A 20,158-nucleotide genomic window follows, 5' to 3' on the forward strand; every position below is an offset into this window, starting at 1 on the left:
TCTTCTGCAATTCTTACACAGCTTTAGCATCTCACACACTGCAGAGTACAGAAATCGGAAGTTTGGAGAGCAAGAAGTAGAACTGCTCAATGGCAGGGATGTTCTCTTCAAGTTCTTGGATAAACCTACAAACGTTTTAGCTGAGCTATGTACCCACAGCATGTACCTTCACAGCGACTAACGCATAAATTCTCCAAGGTTGCATCAGGCACAGGTTTTTCTCCTTTTTGCTTTCTGCATGTCAAGAATTTCTCCACTGAGTAAGTGAGCATATTCCAGTTGTGGTAGCTGGAGCTGAGCAGAAATTGTTCCCATTACTCAAACTGATAGCAAGATGCTATTTGTCCTGTGCTCCAAAATTTCTACTGTTTGTGCCCAGACATGAAAGCAAGAGTCAGATCCAAACAATGAGGGCTGAAGGCCAGCTGGGCAGATCAGCAAAAGACAGTGGTGGAGAAGGGTAGGTTTATGAAACTATACCATGTGCCAAGTGGCTAGAGGCTCAGTATCTGTAACTAATGGGGTATTTGTTCAGCTATGGAACACCAATCTAACACCAAATCCTGCAACCCCATAGCAAAGCCAGGAAATTGTAAATCTTATCTCGTGCACGTACTACAAAGCTAGCAAATAATAGGAAGCATATTCTTCCTGGTGAAAAACTGAAAAGTGTGATGCTTCTTTTTCATTTGCCTCCTTGCCAGAGACAAGTCTGAAAGCAGCACAAGTCTGAAATGACATTCACTGCAGTGGACTTACTGTTTGGATTTGGAACTGCAGAAACAAGATCTTTGCTGTCGGGAGCAAGGGCGCCATAGTTCGCATGGTGGTGGTGGTGACGGTGGTGGTGGTGGTGCCTTGCAGGTATTTTTGTGGTATATGGTGTCCCACCATTCTCCTCAATGTTGAACTGATGCAGATCACTGTTGTTCAAGGGATAGCTACAAAATAAATTCATTTTGAATTAAGAATGGTAAACAGTAGGACAAATTGTACTTTTGGAGAGAAGGAGTGCAAAATTTCTTGGGAAAAAATGCATAGCTTCTCCACAAATATTTTTTACAAGGTACATCCCAAATTTTTACAGTTTTCTGTTAACAGGAGACTCGTAAATGAGGAAAAAGGATACCTGTTTGACATAAATTTAATGTCAGAATTATTTTTTATTTTACACACTACTCAGTCTCTGCTATATTCTTATATCGAGTTAAATTGTGACTGGCTTATTTAATATTCTCAAAAGCAGGAAATTTGTCTTGCAGGAATTTGCAAGTTCACCTGTGATAGACAAGTGGACAAGCAGCAAAAAACAACTCCTTTAAATTGAAACTGCCAGAGGAGCACAGCAAGTGACAGTCCCAGAATAACATTACATTCCCTACAAAATTAGGATCTCCAAATTTGTGATACAAAATAGCTGTATGAAAAATCTGAGACTTTGGAAAAAACAGAGAGAGATCTCATTGGAATGATAAGATTTGACAGGTAACAACATACAAAAGAGCACTTGGTCAAAAAGGAATCATGCCTGTGCTGGTGAAGTAACTGGGATTTTTTTTGCATATGTTTAGTTAGGAGACTAACTGGTATCAGTCTACAATAAATGGAGAAATGGAGATGTTGAAATTTTAATTCATCGTCTCTAACTCAGAGGTATCATATGACAGTGTTGATTTTCTTCAAAAGATTTAACTGATGCTATTTCAGTTTATTGTTTGAAGTGACAGCAGATTTCTAGAAATGACATTTTCTTTCCATGCCAACAACAAAAACAAAGACTGAGATAGCTCTACATAGATACTGCAAATGACTTTAATGCGCTCTCCTCAGCGGAGCGTTTAAAATTTTAAAAAGGTTTGCAACTTATTCTATAGTATTGCATTAGACAGCAGTCACAGTAAATCAGTTCCTTCCAAGGAAAGATTAATCCCCTGCCTGTCTGAAAAATGCTAAACAAATTGTGTCTTCAGCTGGGTTTCCAGTTTGCTTTTATTACTAACAGCAGCTGAAAACCTGACAATATGGAAGAAAGACAAAGAGAATCATTAAAGGAACAATGAATAAATTATACCTTACTACTTGCTGTGTATGTTCTCTGCAGATTACTTACTGATTCAAAGCAAAATTAACCAAACAAATAAACACATCTGTACCATTTCCAAAGACATGCTGAAGCACGCAACTCACTACATCATTAATCATCACTCTTCTTCATAACAGCTTCTGACAACATGAGGTGTCTGACAGGGTACTAATTGAATAACACTTTTATGCTGGTTACTTTTTGAAAGCAGGAGGTGAGGAGGGGAATGTTGTATATATTAATCTTGGCAGGTTCCCAGCACGTAGAGCCAGCTGCCAATAAAGGCACCTCTGATGCCTTACTTGCCTTAAGGAAGCAATACAAATAGAGGTCTGATTCACAGGGGACAGCTTTGGTGAGCTCAGATAATCCTGGACTGGTTTGCCTTTTGAAACTGCACTGTATCTTCACTGTTATAATCAAATCAAGCAAGTGTCTACTGGGGGGAAATGGTACAGGCTAATGAGATAGCACACTAATTGTAACAGCTCTCCTGCACTCTTCCTTCAAGCTCCTTGGATTGAAGTGACATTTTTTGACTGAGGGGATAGCTGATTTTTTTCACAGAGTTAAAACCTTTACTGAAATAAGATTGGGCTGGAGCCTCAGCATATCCTTTTTTCAGTCTATGATTCAATTTTTTTTTCAAGACACCAAATTCCACATGCTTGGGAGGTGCTTTCATTTTACCCACTGTCTGACTGGTTTAGTGGATTTTCAACTGATGTTTTTCAAAATGAATGAGATCACACAAAATCCTTACATGGACTTCTAGTATTGCTATGGATATGAGGTAGCTTCCACGGTAAAATGAGAATGACCTGAACAACTGAATGAGCCAAAACCCCTCTGACATGAGATCAAATTCTCTATATGTATTTCTTGACTGTCGAGAGATGAGTGCTCAAGCCATATAAAATGCAGGGAGGCCATAATTCAAAGAAGGGCTAGTACAGCAAAGCTGGTGTCCAGGTGTGCACTGAAACCCTTGAAGACAGTGTCACAAGGTTTCAGTCAGGGTGCAAATTCCCAGGGACTGCACTCGATGTGAAATCCATACTGAAACCTCTGTCCTGTTTTAAAGGATGTGGTCACCCACACTCTTCCCGGGCTGGCAGTAATGGACAGATACTGAGGGAAAGTCATCTCAGTTGATCAGTCAACTCTTGCACTTCTGATGAAGTGAGCTGAAGGAGAGGAGTGAGGGGATCTGGGGTGAGGAAAATTTTCACATCCATACTTTCTTTCCCTCCTAAGAGTTTTGTAGTGATTCACTACTAGATTGATGAGTTATTGGAACAACCATAATGAGGGCTTGTAGCAGTGCCAGAGACAATATACTAGATGAATTTGCAGTACCCCCAAAAATATTAATAGTACAAACCTTTATTCAGTGTACCCTCTACTGTATAATTTAGGCACACATCAGACATCTTAGTCCATTGTCTTCAAGATAGCATCATTATTTGGCAGTGATGTCACATCTATTTTCCACTTATTTTTTCTGTTCTTCCACTATCTTAAATCAAGAGACTCAAGACTTTCACAATCAATGCATCTTTCTGCCATTAAATTGTCTTTCTATTGCTTGTTTCTGTCTGGCTTACCAGAACAGGTAATGTGTTCTTGCATCCCTCCTAACCCATTAATGCAAATAGGTCACATCTTTCAATGAACCAACTTTCTGACCATATCCTAAGCCCTCCATGTGTTTATCCTAGATCCCCAAACATCTAGCAATGTTCTCTGACCATGTGCATATATGGACAGATATCAGTTTTCATCCTCTCTCCTGTATTTTGTCTCTTAGCCCTCCTACTTTGCCAATGTTACACCTTTGTTTTACCTTCCAACAGTCAACTAGATGTCCTGCAGGTTTCTTCTTTTTCCTCTGATATTTACCTGTGTAGTTTTCTCAACAAGCTCCATCTACTTCCTAAACAGCCATCTCCCATTCTTCAAGAAAAATGAGTCAAGGCCCTACAGGCTATTATGTAAACAAAGGAAACATTTCTTCCTTCTCTGTCCCTCCCCTAGGCAAAACACTCCTGAGAGAGTTACCAGGGGCTGAACCTTCAAAAAAGCCACTCAAGAGTTCACAAGACGCAGTATTGCCCTTTGCCTCAAACTCACATAAAATTACTCTCTCCTATAAAAAAGGCAATATATTGAGGAATGCAAACAACATGTATCTGCCAATTACCTTTTCTCCATTTTAATTTTTTCCCTATTTTATACTCCTTATCCTTTGCTTGAAAGCCATTTTCATTTGATATTCTTGCATTTCAGGTGCTCCAGCCATGTGCTGCCTTATCAAATCATGCCTCAAGTACTCATCTCACACATATAACAGTGTTAGGTGATCACAGAAAAATGGGGTACAGAAAGTTATTTGAAAGACTGAATTATCCACCTCTCCTCTCAAAACCAACCTAAGCAGACCTATGTTACCCCATCTGATCAGCTGAACTGAATCTTCAATACCTTCACTAGCAGAGACTCCATGACCTACCTGTACCATCAATTTGAGTGTCTCACTATGCTTACACTTACTTTGTTTATCCTGTCTTTACTGCAATTTAAACCTGCTCTTTCCTCTTCCATCCATCACAGACACAGTGAACAGGTTTTTTTCCTGTGCCATGCAACCAAGGCCTCTTTGTTGGCCAGAACTGGCCTCCTAAACTTTGAGAAGTGTAACTAAAGCTAAGAGCACTGTTATACTTCCATGGTTTGCCCTGACACCACCAGCTTGACAGGAGAGCTGACCCATTTGCTTTCTTTAGGGAAGGTCTGGGATGATGTGCTGCAGATCTCTCCCCCAACAGCCATGGATGATCAGCAGTCCCCATCCAGCTCTACAGATACATCAGAAGGCAGCCAGCAGCCTTCTGCCAGGCAGACCAACCAACCTTGGAAGGAAGGAGAAAACAGTGATGGGGAAGTGGGTCTTAAATAGTGGTGATGGGAACGGGGAGAAATTCTTCTGTAGATGAAAGTGTATATAGCAGCTTCTTGAATTACAAGATGCTGAACTAAGTTTTGAAGCAGGAGTAATCTAGAATTCTCGAAAAGAAGAACAGAGCCTGAGGCACAGCATGTTCTAATAAAATACCAAGAAAATACTCAACTCGACAAAGCCAGTGTCCTCACAGACTTCACCTTATCTACATAAAGAGCATTAAAAAAATACTGCCTTGCAAAACTGTCATGCAAAATATGCCCAACGGGGAACCAAACTTGCTCTTCTTCATTTACAAATGGTTTTAATTAATGATAATGATAGCTAATGGCATTTAATCACCTGTCAAAAAAAAAAAAAAAAAAAAATCATTGTCCCAGATGTCCTTGCTGATGAGAAAGAGCCTGAAGAGCAGATGCAAAATTTTAAAAGACAGATTAAATTCTCCCCCAAGTCAGTGCTGCCTTCCCCTTTCACTCACAAACAGACCATGTATGCCTGGCCTTGAGAAATAAAACAACTCAGGCTTGCTAATCCAAGCAAGCTAACTCAGGTCAAAATAAGAGCAAAACCAGGAGAAGAACTCAGGCCTCCGAGACATCCCATAGCTGATCTGAGGTTGCTAAGTCACCCTAGAGCCTTCTCCATCACTTTATCCATTAAATATCTCAGGTCCTCGGAGCTAAGAGCATGCCTGTCTTTCTCTCTCTCTCTCTCTCTCTCTCTCTCCCCTCCTCCGTATCAGAGAACCAGGCACAGGCCTGAGGCTCAGCTAACAGAGGAGAACAAGAAACCATGGGATGTGACAGGAGAAATTGCAGGACAGAACAGATGAAAGTGGAAGCAGCCAGCAAATGTTACAGAGCATTCCCTGAAGGATTGCTGGATTTCACAGGTAGTTAAGGGAGAGCTACATATACTACATAAAATCCAAACTACCTAGGTAGCCCTGGGAAATTTAAGTACAGACATATCAAAACTGGGAGCAATGTGTGGGAAAAGCAGAGGTAACTGAGAGGAGACAAGGGAAGGGAACAGGAGGAACTGTGAGCATCAGTGAAGAAGAAGCATTGGAAAATGGAGAGGAGATGGAGAGAAGGGACCAGCCACATGCAAGCAAGCTGCTGGTCAGTATGTTTGGCTCGCCAAACCCAGATCACTGCAGTCTAGGCCATCTTCCTCACTGTAGTCTTACTTTCTGTGGGGGTGTGGGCATAGAGGATTGAGCTCTCTGTGCTGCCCTGTGTTTGTGTGTTGCTGCTTGTGCCAGCAGGTGCTGGTAAAGGCACTGCTCTCCACCTCTTGCTCTGCATGGCTGGCTGTGTGCTCTGTCTGTATTTACATCTCTGGAACACATGCTCAGCACCTTTACTAGTTGGGCTCAGAACTACAGCAGCCTCACATTTAGCAGATTAAGAAGGTGGAATCAATTTATCTTTAAAGCCAATCCTTTTGACTTCCCTTAACAACATTCTCTCATCTTACAAAATCTGTTTCTGTCCCTAAAAAGCTGAAATTCCTTGAAAAAAAAAAAGATGTCAAAGAAAGTAATCAAACTGGAGAAGTTTCATGATTTTAAATTACTCAGATTCTGAATGTTGATAATGTCTTACATGTCAAGGCAGGACAGAATTTTTCACTTCGCTGCTCAGAACACAGTATTAACAAGTAAAAGTAAAACAAAAACAATCACTCAACCCAGCAAAGGCTTTCTTATTTACAGACTTGCAATCTATCCTGTGTCTGTTCTCACTGCAATGCCTGAGCAACTCATCTGAGTTACAGCAATAAACTATTCACTTTATCTTAACAGCAATTTTCAAACTTTTTTTTTTAAAGTCAGAAATTGAGTCTGAGGGAGACATTAAAACACAACAGTAGAATCTGAAAATGAATGACAACAAACAGAGCCCTGCTGAGATCAAAATTTTGATAAAGAAGCTGCATCCACTTCTACATTCAAATTCCTTGAAGCCTTGCTTGTATATTCAAAGGGTTCCAGATGCTGAAGACACAGATGCTGAAGACTCAGCTCCGTTGCCTTCTTCATTCCTCTCTTCATTCCCATAGTCTCTAGCAGGCTTCATTGCTTTTCCTTTTTCAGTTCCTCCCATTTCAAGTTTCATTGTAAAACTCTACTTCTCCCAAACCCTCTACTTGAGCTTTCTGTTTCCCTGGCCCATTTTATTTTTTCTGGACTCCTTCTTCGCTCCTGACTCCTTCACTCCTATTGATGACATGGCTCAGGGACACCAAGGTTCTGGTTCTGCTGCCTGCCAGCAAATTCTTACAATTCAGGGGCTTGGCCCTGGAGAGGAAAAGGACCACAGCAACTTTGTCATCTGCTTAGCTACTTCATTGTCTTCATTGCGGTGTCACTACACAATTTGGAGAGCACACACTCATGTTTTATATTTCTAGTTTTCCAGTGTTCTCAAAATTGCAGAAATTGGTAATGACAGGCAAACCACTGCAATTTTAATTTCAGCACAGATTGTTATGGATTTAGTGGGAGACAAAAAAATTACAAATAATTAGCTTCTAATCCGGAGTTTGAATTGTATTAGATTAGTACTTCCTACTACAAATTAGGTGTAGCCACTATTTTATTTTCTTCAGGATACAGAAGTAAAAGATGGTTTTCATTGTCTCATTAAAAAAACCACGAGAACATTTTTTATAATCTTTCAACATATGACATTGCTAAGTCAGGAACTACAGGTTTTCCAAACAGTTCCTAAGTCAAATATCTGTTCTTGCTTACTTCAGTTCATCTTCATCCTTGATACGATCAGCTGCAGGTTCTATGTTTGATAGTTTGAAGCTAAAGGTAGTACTACAATTAGTAGCAGTAGTACAGTTAGTAGTAGTATTAGTAGTACTACAATTAGGAAAAGGAAAAAACAAGAACATTACAAACTTCTGTTAAAAAGTACAAAACCAGCTGGAAGTGGAAACATATTTGTGGTGGTAACTTGCAAACAGATCCACAGGTCACTGCTAGCCTTAGTTCAATATTTATCTTATTTTTAAACTGGGAGATTCCTCAGTTCTCAGAAGGTATGATGACCAAGGCAAGTATTATCAATGCTGCTTCTGCCAGAAAGAAAATTAACTGAGCTTCTTTTGAAAAGATACACACAACAGATCATGGAAGATAAGACACCAACAAACCAAAAGGAGTAGTCTCACAGTTAAGAGAAAGCCATTATTCCAGAAACACAAAATAAATAAGTAATACTGGGTCAAAGATATCAGGGTGGTGGAACTTCCCATCTCCAACAATCTTTCTTCTGCACCAAATCTACCAAGACTCTATCTGAAAAAAAAAAAATCACCATCTTTAGAAAAGTTGGATGGAAGATACTGAATTTTTTAAAGCATTGTCTTTCCATTCAGTTCAAAACTGGAGATTACTACACGCTGAAATGAAAAGCAGTGTGCAAGGTATTACAGACACGCTTGTGTTTTCTGCAGTGACCTACTAATATGTGCAGTGGGCAATGCACAGAGAAGTTTGATTTGTGAACTTTAAAACTACATTGAGATTAACACAGTGAAACCATCTATTTGTAAATAAATTGTTTTGCTCTAAAGGACTGCCATAAAACAGTCGTTAGTAGCTGAGAGCAGCATTTAGTCTGCAGGAGCTTTATTACTGGAAAGTGACTCATATCAAGGGAGGAACTCCAGCTGAAGCAAGTTTTTATCTGATTTTTGTGATGCAGCTGCAACAGGAGCAACAGCATACACTCTCAGAAAGGAAGCCTATTTGGCCAGTCATTTCAAGGTACAGCAGTATGTGGAAAACAAGGGAGGCTGAACCAGGTCTTCATTGTTATCGCTCAGTGCTTCGCAATGTCCTCTTGCAAGAGACAGAAAGAAAGGTGTGGTCTTGTCCCTTTACGTTATATCTTTTCTTATCTACTTTGACTAGTTTTGTTTTTGTGCAAAAGCTGCACCTTCCTACGTGTCTGGTGCCTGCTGAGAAAGCAGGACTGATTTTCCCACAGGTCCTTCAACACTGAAACTTGGGAGCATGCCTAAAACAACTGTGGTTTTGCAAGCATTTGCCATTCAACTGCAAAGTAGGAAATAGTATTTATTTTGAAATGGTTTTAAATCTTGATCCTCACACTGTAGCACAGGTTTGGTTAGGGTGCAGAGACTTTACCAGAAGAGTGATACTTCAAGCTGGCTCTCAAAGGAGATTCTTGGCTAGCACAGTCACCACAAAAGGAGTTAAGGTCCATTAATGCCAGTTAATCTGTAGCAACTCTGGCTCAAACAGTCTCTGTTGCCTCTAACAGGCAATGACAGCATTCTCCTACGTCTGCTTTCCTTGGTTCACCTCTGCAGTGGAAGAGGTTCCCAGAGATCTGGGGTGTCAGGTTAGATGGATGTGCAGAGAACCTTCTCTCCTTCGAGATAAGCAGTAGTAGCCTGACTGCTTGGTTCACAAACTGGAATAACTGTCAGAAAACCTCCTCTGAAAACAGATGATTGTAGCACTGAAGTGTCTTCCTCCTCCCCCTCAGAGGGCTCCATCTAGCCAATTTGATGCCTGAGAAGCAAGTGATATCCTCAATTATTTTTCTTTTTACACTGTCTTAAGACATTCCCCAGCTCCCTCCTTGCCAGCAGCTGAAGTTATATTTTCAAAATTACTTGCAAGCTCTAACAGTCTTTCTCTTGCAGGCTGAAGAAACATCTTCTGCAACACTCATTTAGAAGGAAGAAAAACTGACATTTTACATTACAAGGCCATAATACGTGCTTTGTTCCTATCCACAATGTGAGAAAGCAATCCTCCTTCTGGTCAATTTGCACGTGGGTTCACTGATAAAAGGATCTGGAAGGACATGCTGATTCTTTTCCTTAAGTGTGCAAAGCCCTGACTGCCAGCTTTGGAAATGCATTATAAACCTGGTCCCTTTGTTCACTTTGCCTGTGACTTGAATCAGCCAGAGAAAACAGCTGAAAATTTAAAGAAAAAGCCTGCACTAAAACAATTTACCTTAAGTGCCAACTTCCTCAGCATTGTAGTTCAGCATCACATATCAGAATTCAATATTAGTCATTAGTTTACATGCCAGGGCATGTCTGGGGTGGAATAAAGATGTATTTCAGTCCAAGTTATGGCTGTGGCATTAACCACGTTTTGATCCCCCTGCCAGCTCTTGGGGGAGGAGATCAGAGTCATTACAGGGCAAAAGTAAGCCCCTTGCAAATCTGAATACCCAGAGTGGAAAGCTCTGGGCTGGGACAGAACTGGTTTCCAGCTTTATTACATGCAGGAGGAAGGTATGCAGAGAGACAAACAGAAGACACCTTCAACAAAGATGTATCAAGCACTTCTCCAGCCTGTGAAGAAAGCAGCTGATCAGATGCTGGACTTCAGATCTGTAGGGTCTCAGATGTCTGGCACTGCACTCACGCAGACTGTCCCCCTGAGCTGACGTGAGGGCAGTGTTTATCATCTGTAATCAGACTACAGAAGAGTTCCTAAGTGCATTCTGGACTTATTAAAAGATTTTAGATTTGCACAATGACCAGACATCAGAACAGGGTGGGGAAAGTCGGCACACACAGTTCAACAGATGCCCCTGAGAATGTGCTTCATCTGGATTCAGAAGGTGGTACGTCCTGCAGGCAGTTTGAAAGGCTTTTTAAAAACAACTTTCCTGTATACTTGGAACACACTCAAAATATGTTGATTTCTCTGAATGACCCTAAATATGCTCTTTGGTAGAAACTGTGTGGCATTCCCACACGAGGAACTCTTAGTTAAAGTAATTCAACACAACGTATAAACACTCACATACCAGGGCTATCAAGTTCCTGTACTGACTTTGTGCACCTATAAGGTCCGAGTGGCTTCCTTTAGCAGCATGAATCTGGGATGCAGTATTGATTTATATTGCCAGAGCTTTCCCAATATTGTATTTTTTAAAGGTGTTACTACAATTTAACAGCTCAGCTTACTAAACATTTGTTTAGCTTTTCCTCTCTCTCCTTTCCTCACATAATTTGTTTTTCACCTACAATGTTTTGTGTTGCTTCAAACAAGAAACTGTATTTCTAACATCACATGGCTTGTATTAGTCACTTCTGAAAAACAACACTTTGTAAGCAATGAGTGTGCTAACTTCAGGGAAAAAACAACAATGTGGTTTTAAATTTAAAACAACTTATTTGTACTACCTAGTTCAGTGATGTGAGCTGCACAGGTCAGAGCAATACCAGGGTCAGAAAGAACAGAGGTACAAATGCTCCCTCTTCCCAACCACATCCCAGACTGTTTGCTCCAAGAAGCCAACGAGGACTAGAGCAAGGAAGGACAGAGAAATTGATCTCTTCTTACCTATCTGATCACTCGATGACTTCGCTGGTAAAGAGATCTTCAGACAGCAAGGAAGATGTGAGATGAAAAAGAGAAAGGGGAGTGCGGAGTGCATGGACTGCTTCTCCAGAGAAGCAGAATGACAAGTGCTCCCCTTGAGGTGACCCACAGCCAGCTGCAGAACACCCAAGTCCCACAGGTTGTTCCTCACCCGTGCACAGGCCTCCTGCAAGAGGCATTTCAACACTTCAGGCCCGGTTAGGCCCTGTGCTGTCTTCTCCTTGCGATCTGTCAGGGAGATCCCTCACGCAGTGCACCTTCAGCAAGAGACCAAACCACAGATAACACCACATGATGAAGAAAGGACACTGACTACAAACCACACAGCAACCAGTGAAGTTATATGACAAGAACGATACTGTGATATGAATGTAGGTGTGGGAGTCATGAAGCAACAACGCTCCATTTTAATATGAGTATTCAAAAAAACTCCTCTGAAGGGCATTAAGAGCAGCAGCTCAAGTAGGCTCTCGTTCCAATGGATCCAACTAAGTTTCTCTTTCTTGCTTTCGCCCCAAAACAATGTTGAAATAGAAGAATACTAGGGCTGGGGAAACTGGTCAGCCTCTGTGATTACCCACCTCAGGCTTCCGCTGGCATTTCCAGATCTCCCTGCACAACTGCTTTGTTGCTTTCCCCCTTCTACAGACTGCAGTGAAAACATTGAACCAGAACAGCCTTAGTGATTCCAGGGCAAAACAGGTGGAAGTACAAGGTTTATCATATCTATTTACCCTCCCCCCAAATCTTCCAAAAATAAATAATGCATCATAACCAGAATAAGAAGACTGAAAAATTTTTATTTGTACTTAGCACATACAGGAAAGATCAAAACAAATATTAAAAGATAGCATACTGTAAACAAATATATTTCACAAAAGGTTATACACTATCAAATTTGCTCTGAAAAAAATTCACGGGTATAGCTATTTATAAATGTGTATTTATAAAAATCAAGTTAGAAACTACTTCATTTTTAAAATAACCCAAATGAAGATTCATTCCCTCCAACAACTTCAGAGAGACCACAGATTTAAGGCCTAGTTAAGACAGATGTCTGAATGAAGATGGCACTATGATTTCCAGCTTAAAAAAAAAATCGTCAAGTGATCAAAATATTAGCCAAGCCTATTTAAAGACCTAGGTTTGTACATTCAACTTTGCAAAGGTCTAACTTAAAAAAATAGAGCTATTTCACGGGATTGTCCTCATCTTGTAGTGTACTGATCAAGAGCTGTGTTTTTCAATCCACTCAGAGAACAGTTATCAGTAGGTAGTTTTATGCAATTGTATAGTCCACTTCCATAATCACATTAAAAATAAGAAGACAGCAGCACCCTTTTAGCAAGGATTAATTTTTAACATTCTTGCCTTTATAGCAGCAGGTATGGTTTGGGGGATCCTATCAATATAATCACAATGTCAAAAACGGAGTACACATACTCCATGAAGTTTATTATAGTATTCTTTCCCTATACTTGTTTTTAAAGTTAGGCAAGCACCTCTGTTTTTGCTGCAGAACACAAAATTAAAAACAAGTGACACTCAAACCTATAACTAACTCAGTAGGCTCCCTTTGTTGGTGGTCCACAAGCCATTCTGATTGTCAGTGGGAATTCTATTTTTTTTTTCTCCCTCCGATTTCCTATTTGCACATCAGCTAAAAACCAAAGTTTCTATTATTTTGACTCAAAATAAACAAAATATTAAAAATATCTAAGGCACAAATAGCTGATCTTCAACAGCAGGCAGAAAGGTCACAGATTTAAAAGTATGGTAGAATGTAAATCCCCAGAAATATTTCTGGCCTTGGGGCACTGAAAATTCTTACCAGCTTTCATGAAAGGGTTTTTCAAGATTTTTTACAAAGATATGGAAAATATTTTTCCCAAGAATGTCCATGAACACTAAACAAGGATGGACGTACATACAGAGACACACACTTTATGCACAATACACGTTGAACATACTGCAGACAGACAAGGACCATGGAATGCAATGATCGTCTAAGATGGCAGGTGAAATGAAGATGACTTTTTCAGAGAGTCGTCATGAGTTTATCTTGGTACACCATACTTTGGACTCCTCCTAAATTCTTCTGGTTCTGTTCCTGGATATATCGTAAATTGCTGTCCTCTCCACTTGTGGGGGGTTTCCAATATGGCCTGTCATCATGATAGGGTGGCCTGTACCATTTGCACAGTTATTGGTTAGTGAGAGATGGAAGTAAACTTATGAGCACTACACAGCAACATGAGTTCATCCAAGCAAGTGCTACGCATGCATTCAGTGTGAGGGGCAGCTACCACTAAGGGAAGGAAATGGTGAGACCTATAGCTCTTAAGCAGAAGGCAATGGGAATCTTTTTAGCTGATTTCAAAAGGCTTTGAATCAGAGATCAGTCCTTAAAAAGCCTCTCCGTTTTCTAGTGTTACAGACCAGCTTCTGGCATCAGTGCTTGTGAATCCCAAAGGGATGGCCAGGAGGGATGAGGAGGCTACAGGAAAGCTAAATCTGTACCAGTAAAATAAATCATATAATGCAAAAAGCTGAACTCTTGAAAATATCTCCCTAAGGCCTAAAAATTTATAACAATCCTATTCAAAATTAAAATTTTTCATCTATAAACACTGCCATTTGTTCAGGGCTGTTGCAGTTAATTACACTGAAATGGCCTATAAATGATACAGTTGCATTTTGCTACTATGAATATCCAGGGTCCAGAGCTAATACAGGTATTTCTTTGTGACACTTCACTTTTGGAAGCAAAAACTTCCAAAAAGCAAAACTTCCACAAGTACCAAGAAGAATGTTTTTCTTTATTTGTTCATTACTTACTGCAGCTTAGAGATATAAACCTCAATTACTCCTACAGTGTCTCCTGAATCATTGGTGGAAGATTCCCTTATTACCAAACTGAAGTTGCACTTTTTATTCTGGTACTTTTTTTTTTTTTTTTTTGTATGTGTGTGTGCACTAGCATAAGTACAGACAGGTTTAGATTTTACCTTTATTTGGGAGATATTCTAAAGTTATATGATGACAACTCTTAATTGGAATGAATTATCTCAGAAGACTGACTATTAAATTAGCCACAAACATATAATTTCACTGAAACAATTTTACTAAGAAGACTGAGACACAATTCCATGTATTGTTTCACAAATTATTAAAAAACCCATGACCACCACCACCAAAAAACAACTGGATGAATTGCACAGGTAGCTTTGTTTCAGCCCTTGGCCCAGTCTAGGCTGGGATGTCCAGCAGAAGAATTTAATGGATATGTGGTTTGAGTTTAAGTTCATATTCATGTGGATTAAGTTTATCAAATCAAGCTATTCAAGATGTTGAATGTCTAAATACTTTCCCTTTGATTCTAACTTAGAGTAACTGGAAGCTTTCACCTCAGTCACACATATAAATGCTTTTACCTGACTGGAACAAAAATTCTGAGCACCTTTTCTACTCAGCTTGCATGACTGACCTTTTAAATATATTTTCTAGACTCACAAGCCTACCTATAAAAAAATCCATTGTTTGTATTTCGCTGACCTTAATCACTGCCCAGGCAGTGGAGAGGCTGAAAGGGGAGGTTTGTCTACACACATTACAATACATCATTGTGCTTATTTCAGTATCACTCTGCTCTAGGGTGAACTATTTGGCTTTAAAATGCTACACACTAGTATCATAAGAAAAGAAATATACAGAAAAATATCAGCAAAACCTTACATGAAATCATCAACCTCTCTGGCAATCATTTTTTTGCAATGCAATATTGTGCCTTTTAAATCACACGCAAAAAATGGTCAAGTAAAGCCTAAATCCAGGAAGAAGCTTGAAGTACAGACAGAAAGTTGATTACCCAATTTAGAGTCTGCTGTTTCTAGCACGAATTCAGCATCTGCTTTAGTGCTGCATGCTAGGAATTCTGAGATGACAATGAGCATCTCTGCTTCTCTGCCTAGTAAGCATTCCTAATGATGTATTTGCATTTTTCTGCATTCTCAGACTCAATCTCGGACCAAATTGCCTTCTTCCATTTTAAGCTCAGCCTCACCTCCACAGCCTGCATATACTAAGAATGAACTCTACATATCCTGATGTAAGAATATAGAGATTACAATATAAGATTAATAGAAATGTAAGATTAGGGTATAAATATTTTTCAGTCAAGACAGTAATTATTTGTCTAAAAGCCTGACTAACCCTAAAAAGTTACTTTTTATTAGGATAAAATACCAGGTCATTTATATCCCAGGCACAGACACATATCCACAAGCCGTGTGTGTCTCCACCAACCTGGTTCTAACTTGGACTTAACTCCTTACAAAATTTATTTTAACACAATGTCTGTCATTACTACTTATAAAATAAAAAAGTACATGAAGAGAATGCACAATAGCACATACAGGGATATTTTTATGAAACAGTTCTCACGAACTCTGTTAAGATTTCATTGACACTTAATTGTAAAGCACCTGATCCATTGTTCCACATACATGTTATTTTTCCTTACACATTTCTGCAAAAGATGAAAGAAGGGCTGCAATGCAAGAATCTGTTCACTCTTAACTTTTAACCAAAAATGAGCTTCTTCTTTGTCTATGGAGATTAAATACTGATTAAATTGCAATTAGTTTTACTGGAGCTACTGAGCATCATGCCATCCAACATATTCAACAGAGATACACTATGTTGTCTTTCAAAATCTGAATTTAAAATGAACCTGAAAAAAAATTTCACCAAGGAGATGAGGACACTCCAGAGCAAAATCTAAATCGAAATTATTTAATACTACCTCTACAACACATACTTCTAACTTCTGTTTGCTGTTCATGTGTAGAAAATTGCCCAGTATGTCCATGAAAGCCTTGTGCCAACAGATTAATATAACCAAAGAAGTAATAATCTTTTTAATCAAGTGAAAACTGCTTACCTTACATTCACAGGTGTATGTGGATGCCAGTGTGGCTGAGCAGGATGTATATTAGGATGATACTGTGGCTGCAAGAAGAAATATTGAACTCAGTTAATGAGATAAGTACTCCCTACTAATTTTTATTTTCCTGCGGCCATGAGGAGCATGGTCCCTGTGAGCCCTAGTCCAAAACCACTGTTTTGGACTTTTTCCCATGCCATTTAGCATATACATGAGATCTCTTGGTGATGAACTTGCTTGTTAGGGCATACTCATGGGAAAAGGCAAAGAAAATTGCCTTTCTGTTAGCAAGACAACCTGGCACATCTAGTGCTTCGCATAGAAAACACATCAAAAGAATGTCAGCTTTAATAAAAGGTGGAGAGTGAGAAAGGTCACTATTGCAATAGCAGTCTTCAGAAGGTCACCCATCTTTGGTGACAGCACTTCTCTCTCATATCCATAAGATCTTGAGGATAAACAGTGAAATGAAGTAACTAGTGAGACTTTTAATAAAAACAAATGTTAAGACTTAAGTTCTCAAGCTAACAGTCTGTTTGGATGAAAGCACAGCTTGGTTTCTCAGTAGCACTGATTGCTAGTATCACTAATGAAAACAGAGTAAGACTTTTCCCTGAAGTGTATAAATAAGCTTGTTAAAAACCAAAACAACCAACCAACAATGAACTCTTTAAGCATTGTGATGGGGAAGATAATTACAAGATTGAACCAATGTGAGAGGCTGCTCTAGAGAAAAGCTTGCTCATAGAGCAGTCTCCTGGAGTCCATCATATTCACATCCCAAAGGTTCTAGCCTGTGAATTTACATAAATGGAAGGGAAAGGTGTATTAGGCTTGCAGAGCCATCAAAAACACAAGGGAAAAAAGACAGAAAAGCCCCTCTACTTTCCCCTAAACTCACATGATGCTGTTTATTTCTGAACCACCTTAGAGAATCTCCAATCAGAGCAAGGGAAGGGGAACAAAAGGGCTGTACAAATAGTAGAGAGCCAAAATATTTACCACTAAATAAAAAAGTGACAACGTTCTCCTCAATAACTGCTATGCTCTTACCTGGTAGTTATGGACTTCAGGAGTATTTTTCGCACTAAGAAAGGAAAAAAAATAGTCTTATGTAATCAATACATCTATGTCACAATTTCCTGTAGTTCAGGGTTCTATTCTTCAGGGAAATATTATTATAGTGAAGTAAAATTCATATTTTTAAGGACATCAATATTTTATTCAAGATGGACACCACAGAAATTATGGGTGCAAGAAAGAGGGGTGAAAATTTTTTTCTTCATTTTAGATTTATGAAACAGAACAAATAATGCTAGTTAAGTTAACATAAGAACAGTGAGCAGAAAGAACATACACTTTAATTTAGTCTGATCTCAAACACAAAAAGAAAAAAAATATGGAAGCACTTTAAGTCTCACAGGCAGTCTCCAAGAAGAATCTGGTGCTGCATAATGAGAGACCCTAAAGCAATTCATCCCAAAAAAGAGAATATGTTTTGACAAATCCTCATACAGAAATGGTCTTCAGAATCCTATTTGCCTGACAACAGCAAATGAGAGGAAGAGAAAACTTGGACAGTTACTTACCACAGCTGTGCTGCTTTCACAGGATTGTTTGCTTCAACAAGAAAAACAAAAATAAAAACCCTTGAGACATGTGAAAAAAACTTAGGACATATGAGATATTGGTCATTTTGCAGCTATTGTGATTGGCAAGTTACACTCCAGCTTAAGCAGCTCTTCATACACACACATTTGCACAAATGGGTCAGAATCACTGTGTGAGAGACTGTAAAGTATGAGGCAAACATGAACTTCCCTCTGTTTCTGCAAGAGTCTCTCAAAGATGACAGCAGACAAAGAATGTTCTTCACAAATGTGAAAGACTTTTGGTAGAGTGAGTTCTGCACAAGTAGAGCACTATTTTTTTCACCCTGCTGCAGCTGCCATGTCAATACTGACACATCCTTCAGAAATCAGAATCCACCCCTCACAGCAATTTTGCATCCTCTAGGCACCAGCATATTTCTGAAGTCGGTGATTGCCTGTGTCTTATTACAGTAAATAATGTTAGCAAAAAAAGCCTATCAGTTGGGAATACAGGAAGGCACTGAGGAATCTTGGGCAACAAGGTCTTGGCTTGTGCTTTGGACTGGCTGAAAAGAACAGTGAAGAAGGATGCTGAATGGACCTGGATGTATAATTTCTTTTTGCTAACAAACAGTGTATTTTTCAATAGCACTGAAAAACTGCTGAGTGATACTGTTGAAAATCCAAGTCTATGCTGAATGCAGGAAGTGGAAGACAAACTTAATGACACTGCAGAAGTCTCAAAGAAACTGAGCTAATACATAATCCAACGTGATACAATGATGTTCAGTTCTTAATGGCCAAGAGATGCATGAAAGACAATAACCTGAAGTTAGTTTTTGCATTAACTTAACAAACATGATGATGAGTTCTCTGGAGGGAGATCACCTGGATATAACAAAACTTCTGCTTGGCTGCTATACACAGAGAACTAAACTGAGTGTAAGCCACACTTTCTCTCTCCAGCCCCTCATCTCACATACATTAAGTCTGGAAGCACTGAGACATGAGGTATAACCTGCAGGTCTGACAGCTCCTGCTATTATAAAAATCAGATTAAAATAATACATTCTTCCACTTATGAAATCATCCACACTTAGCAGGTAATTGACTCTCATGTATCACATAACAGCATCTCACAAATTTAATTAATTTGCCTTTCCATTAAAAACTGACATGTACTAAGGAAGGTGTGTGTGTCTCTTACAGCCTCTAGAAAGCATGCCTGCTTGCTATCCCCCCACTGAACGTGAGAAAGTGCCCCCATAACACCAGGAGAACCTTTTGTGAAACTCAGCTTCATAATCTAGAAACACAAAGGAGTGCAAATACACCCTCAGGGAAGGCCAGCTCACCCTACTCCATACAGCAACTACATATCCAGTTTCAAGTAATACAGAATTTCCAGGGGGTTGTCTTACAGTGCTCTTTCCTAGTTTTTTTTACAAGAAGTAAAAAATCTCAGGTTAAGTTTTGAAGGACAAATAACAAAACCTTATCACTCCATTCAAATTCAGCACATTTCAACTCCCCGAGAAAGCTGATTAAGGTCAGAATCTGGATAGGTGAATAAAATGCCATCACAGTCAGCAAAAGAGCAACAACTACATAATGAAACTGTTCAATAACCATAAAACTGTCCAGCTAGATAAGCAAGTTAGTGAGGCTTTTGGACACTGTTCTATGTTACATGACAAAAGTATTTTTTTGAAGAAAATGTTAATTGCTTTCTCTTGTTGAGTATGACACAAGTTTTCTTCCACTCCTCAACTGAGCGACAGAAGAAACCCTAGGTACCTCATTCTCCATAGATGAGATGGAAGAATTAACTGGCGACAGAGATTAAAAAAGGTAGATACAAACAATGGGCAAAGATACAAACTTTGAAGAAAAAAAGCCCACATGTGCATTTCTCATTTTTTAGCTGGCTCAAGATGTTTGCCTGTGCTACAGATTTCATGGTTGCAATGTGACATCTATATGAATTAACAGGGCACCCGCATGACTGGTTCAGTGAACAGATGTTCCAACACTTACTCTTAAAAGTTGAATGCCTTCGAGAAGGGTATCGCTTGCTGGGCCTTCTTTCAAAGGTACTGGTTCTGCGTAATCTTGTCCCATGTGTTGCTTGATACTCTGTTCGCCCGCTTAAATACAGAAACAAAGTTAACTA

At 39.4% G+C, this 20,158-nt stretch overlaps 1 protein-coding gene across 1 annotated transcript in view; it reads right to left on the reverse strand.

Moving 5' to 3' along the window:
* Nucleotides 1–12,934: 12,934 nt before the first annotated feature.
* LOC103526303 (band 4.1-like protein 4B) overlaps nucleotides 12,935–20,158 on the reverse strand; it is an 86,764-nt gene continuing 79,540 nt past the window's right edge. Inside the window, exons 12-16 of the mRNA XM_030445863.1 lie at nucleotides 20,023–20,132; nucleotides 17,983–18,013; nucleotides 17,447–17,480; nucleotides 16,391–16,458; nucleotides 12,935–13,634 (exon numbers count right to left, since the gene is read on the reverse strand). Coding sequence (XP_030301723.1) covers nucleotides 13,487–13,634; nucleotides 16,391–16,458; nucleotides 17,447–17,480; nucleotides 17,983–18,013; nucleotides 20,023–20,132 — 391 coding nt within the window. The 3' untranslated portion in view covers nucleotides 12,935–13,486. The remainder of the gene's footprint in view (nucleotides 13,635–16,390; nucleotides 16,459–17,446; nucleotides 17,481–17,982; nucleotides 18,014–20,022; nucleotides 20,133–20,158) is intronic.

The sequence above is a fragment of the Calypte anna genome, chromosome 2 (genome assembly GCF_003957555.1).
Source record: "Calypte anna isolate BGI_N300 chromosome 2, bCalAnn1_v1.p, whole genome shotgun sequence".
Taxonomy (NCBI): Eukaryota; Metazoa; Chordata; class Aves; order Apodiformes; family Trochilidae; genus Calypte; species Calypte anna.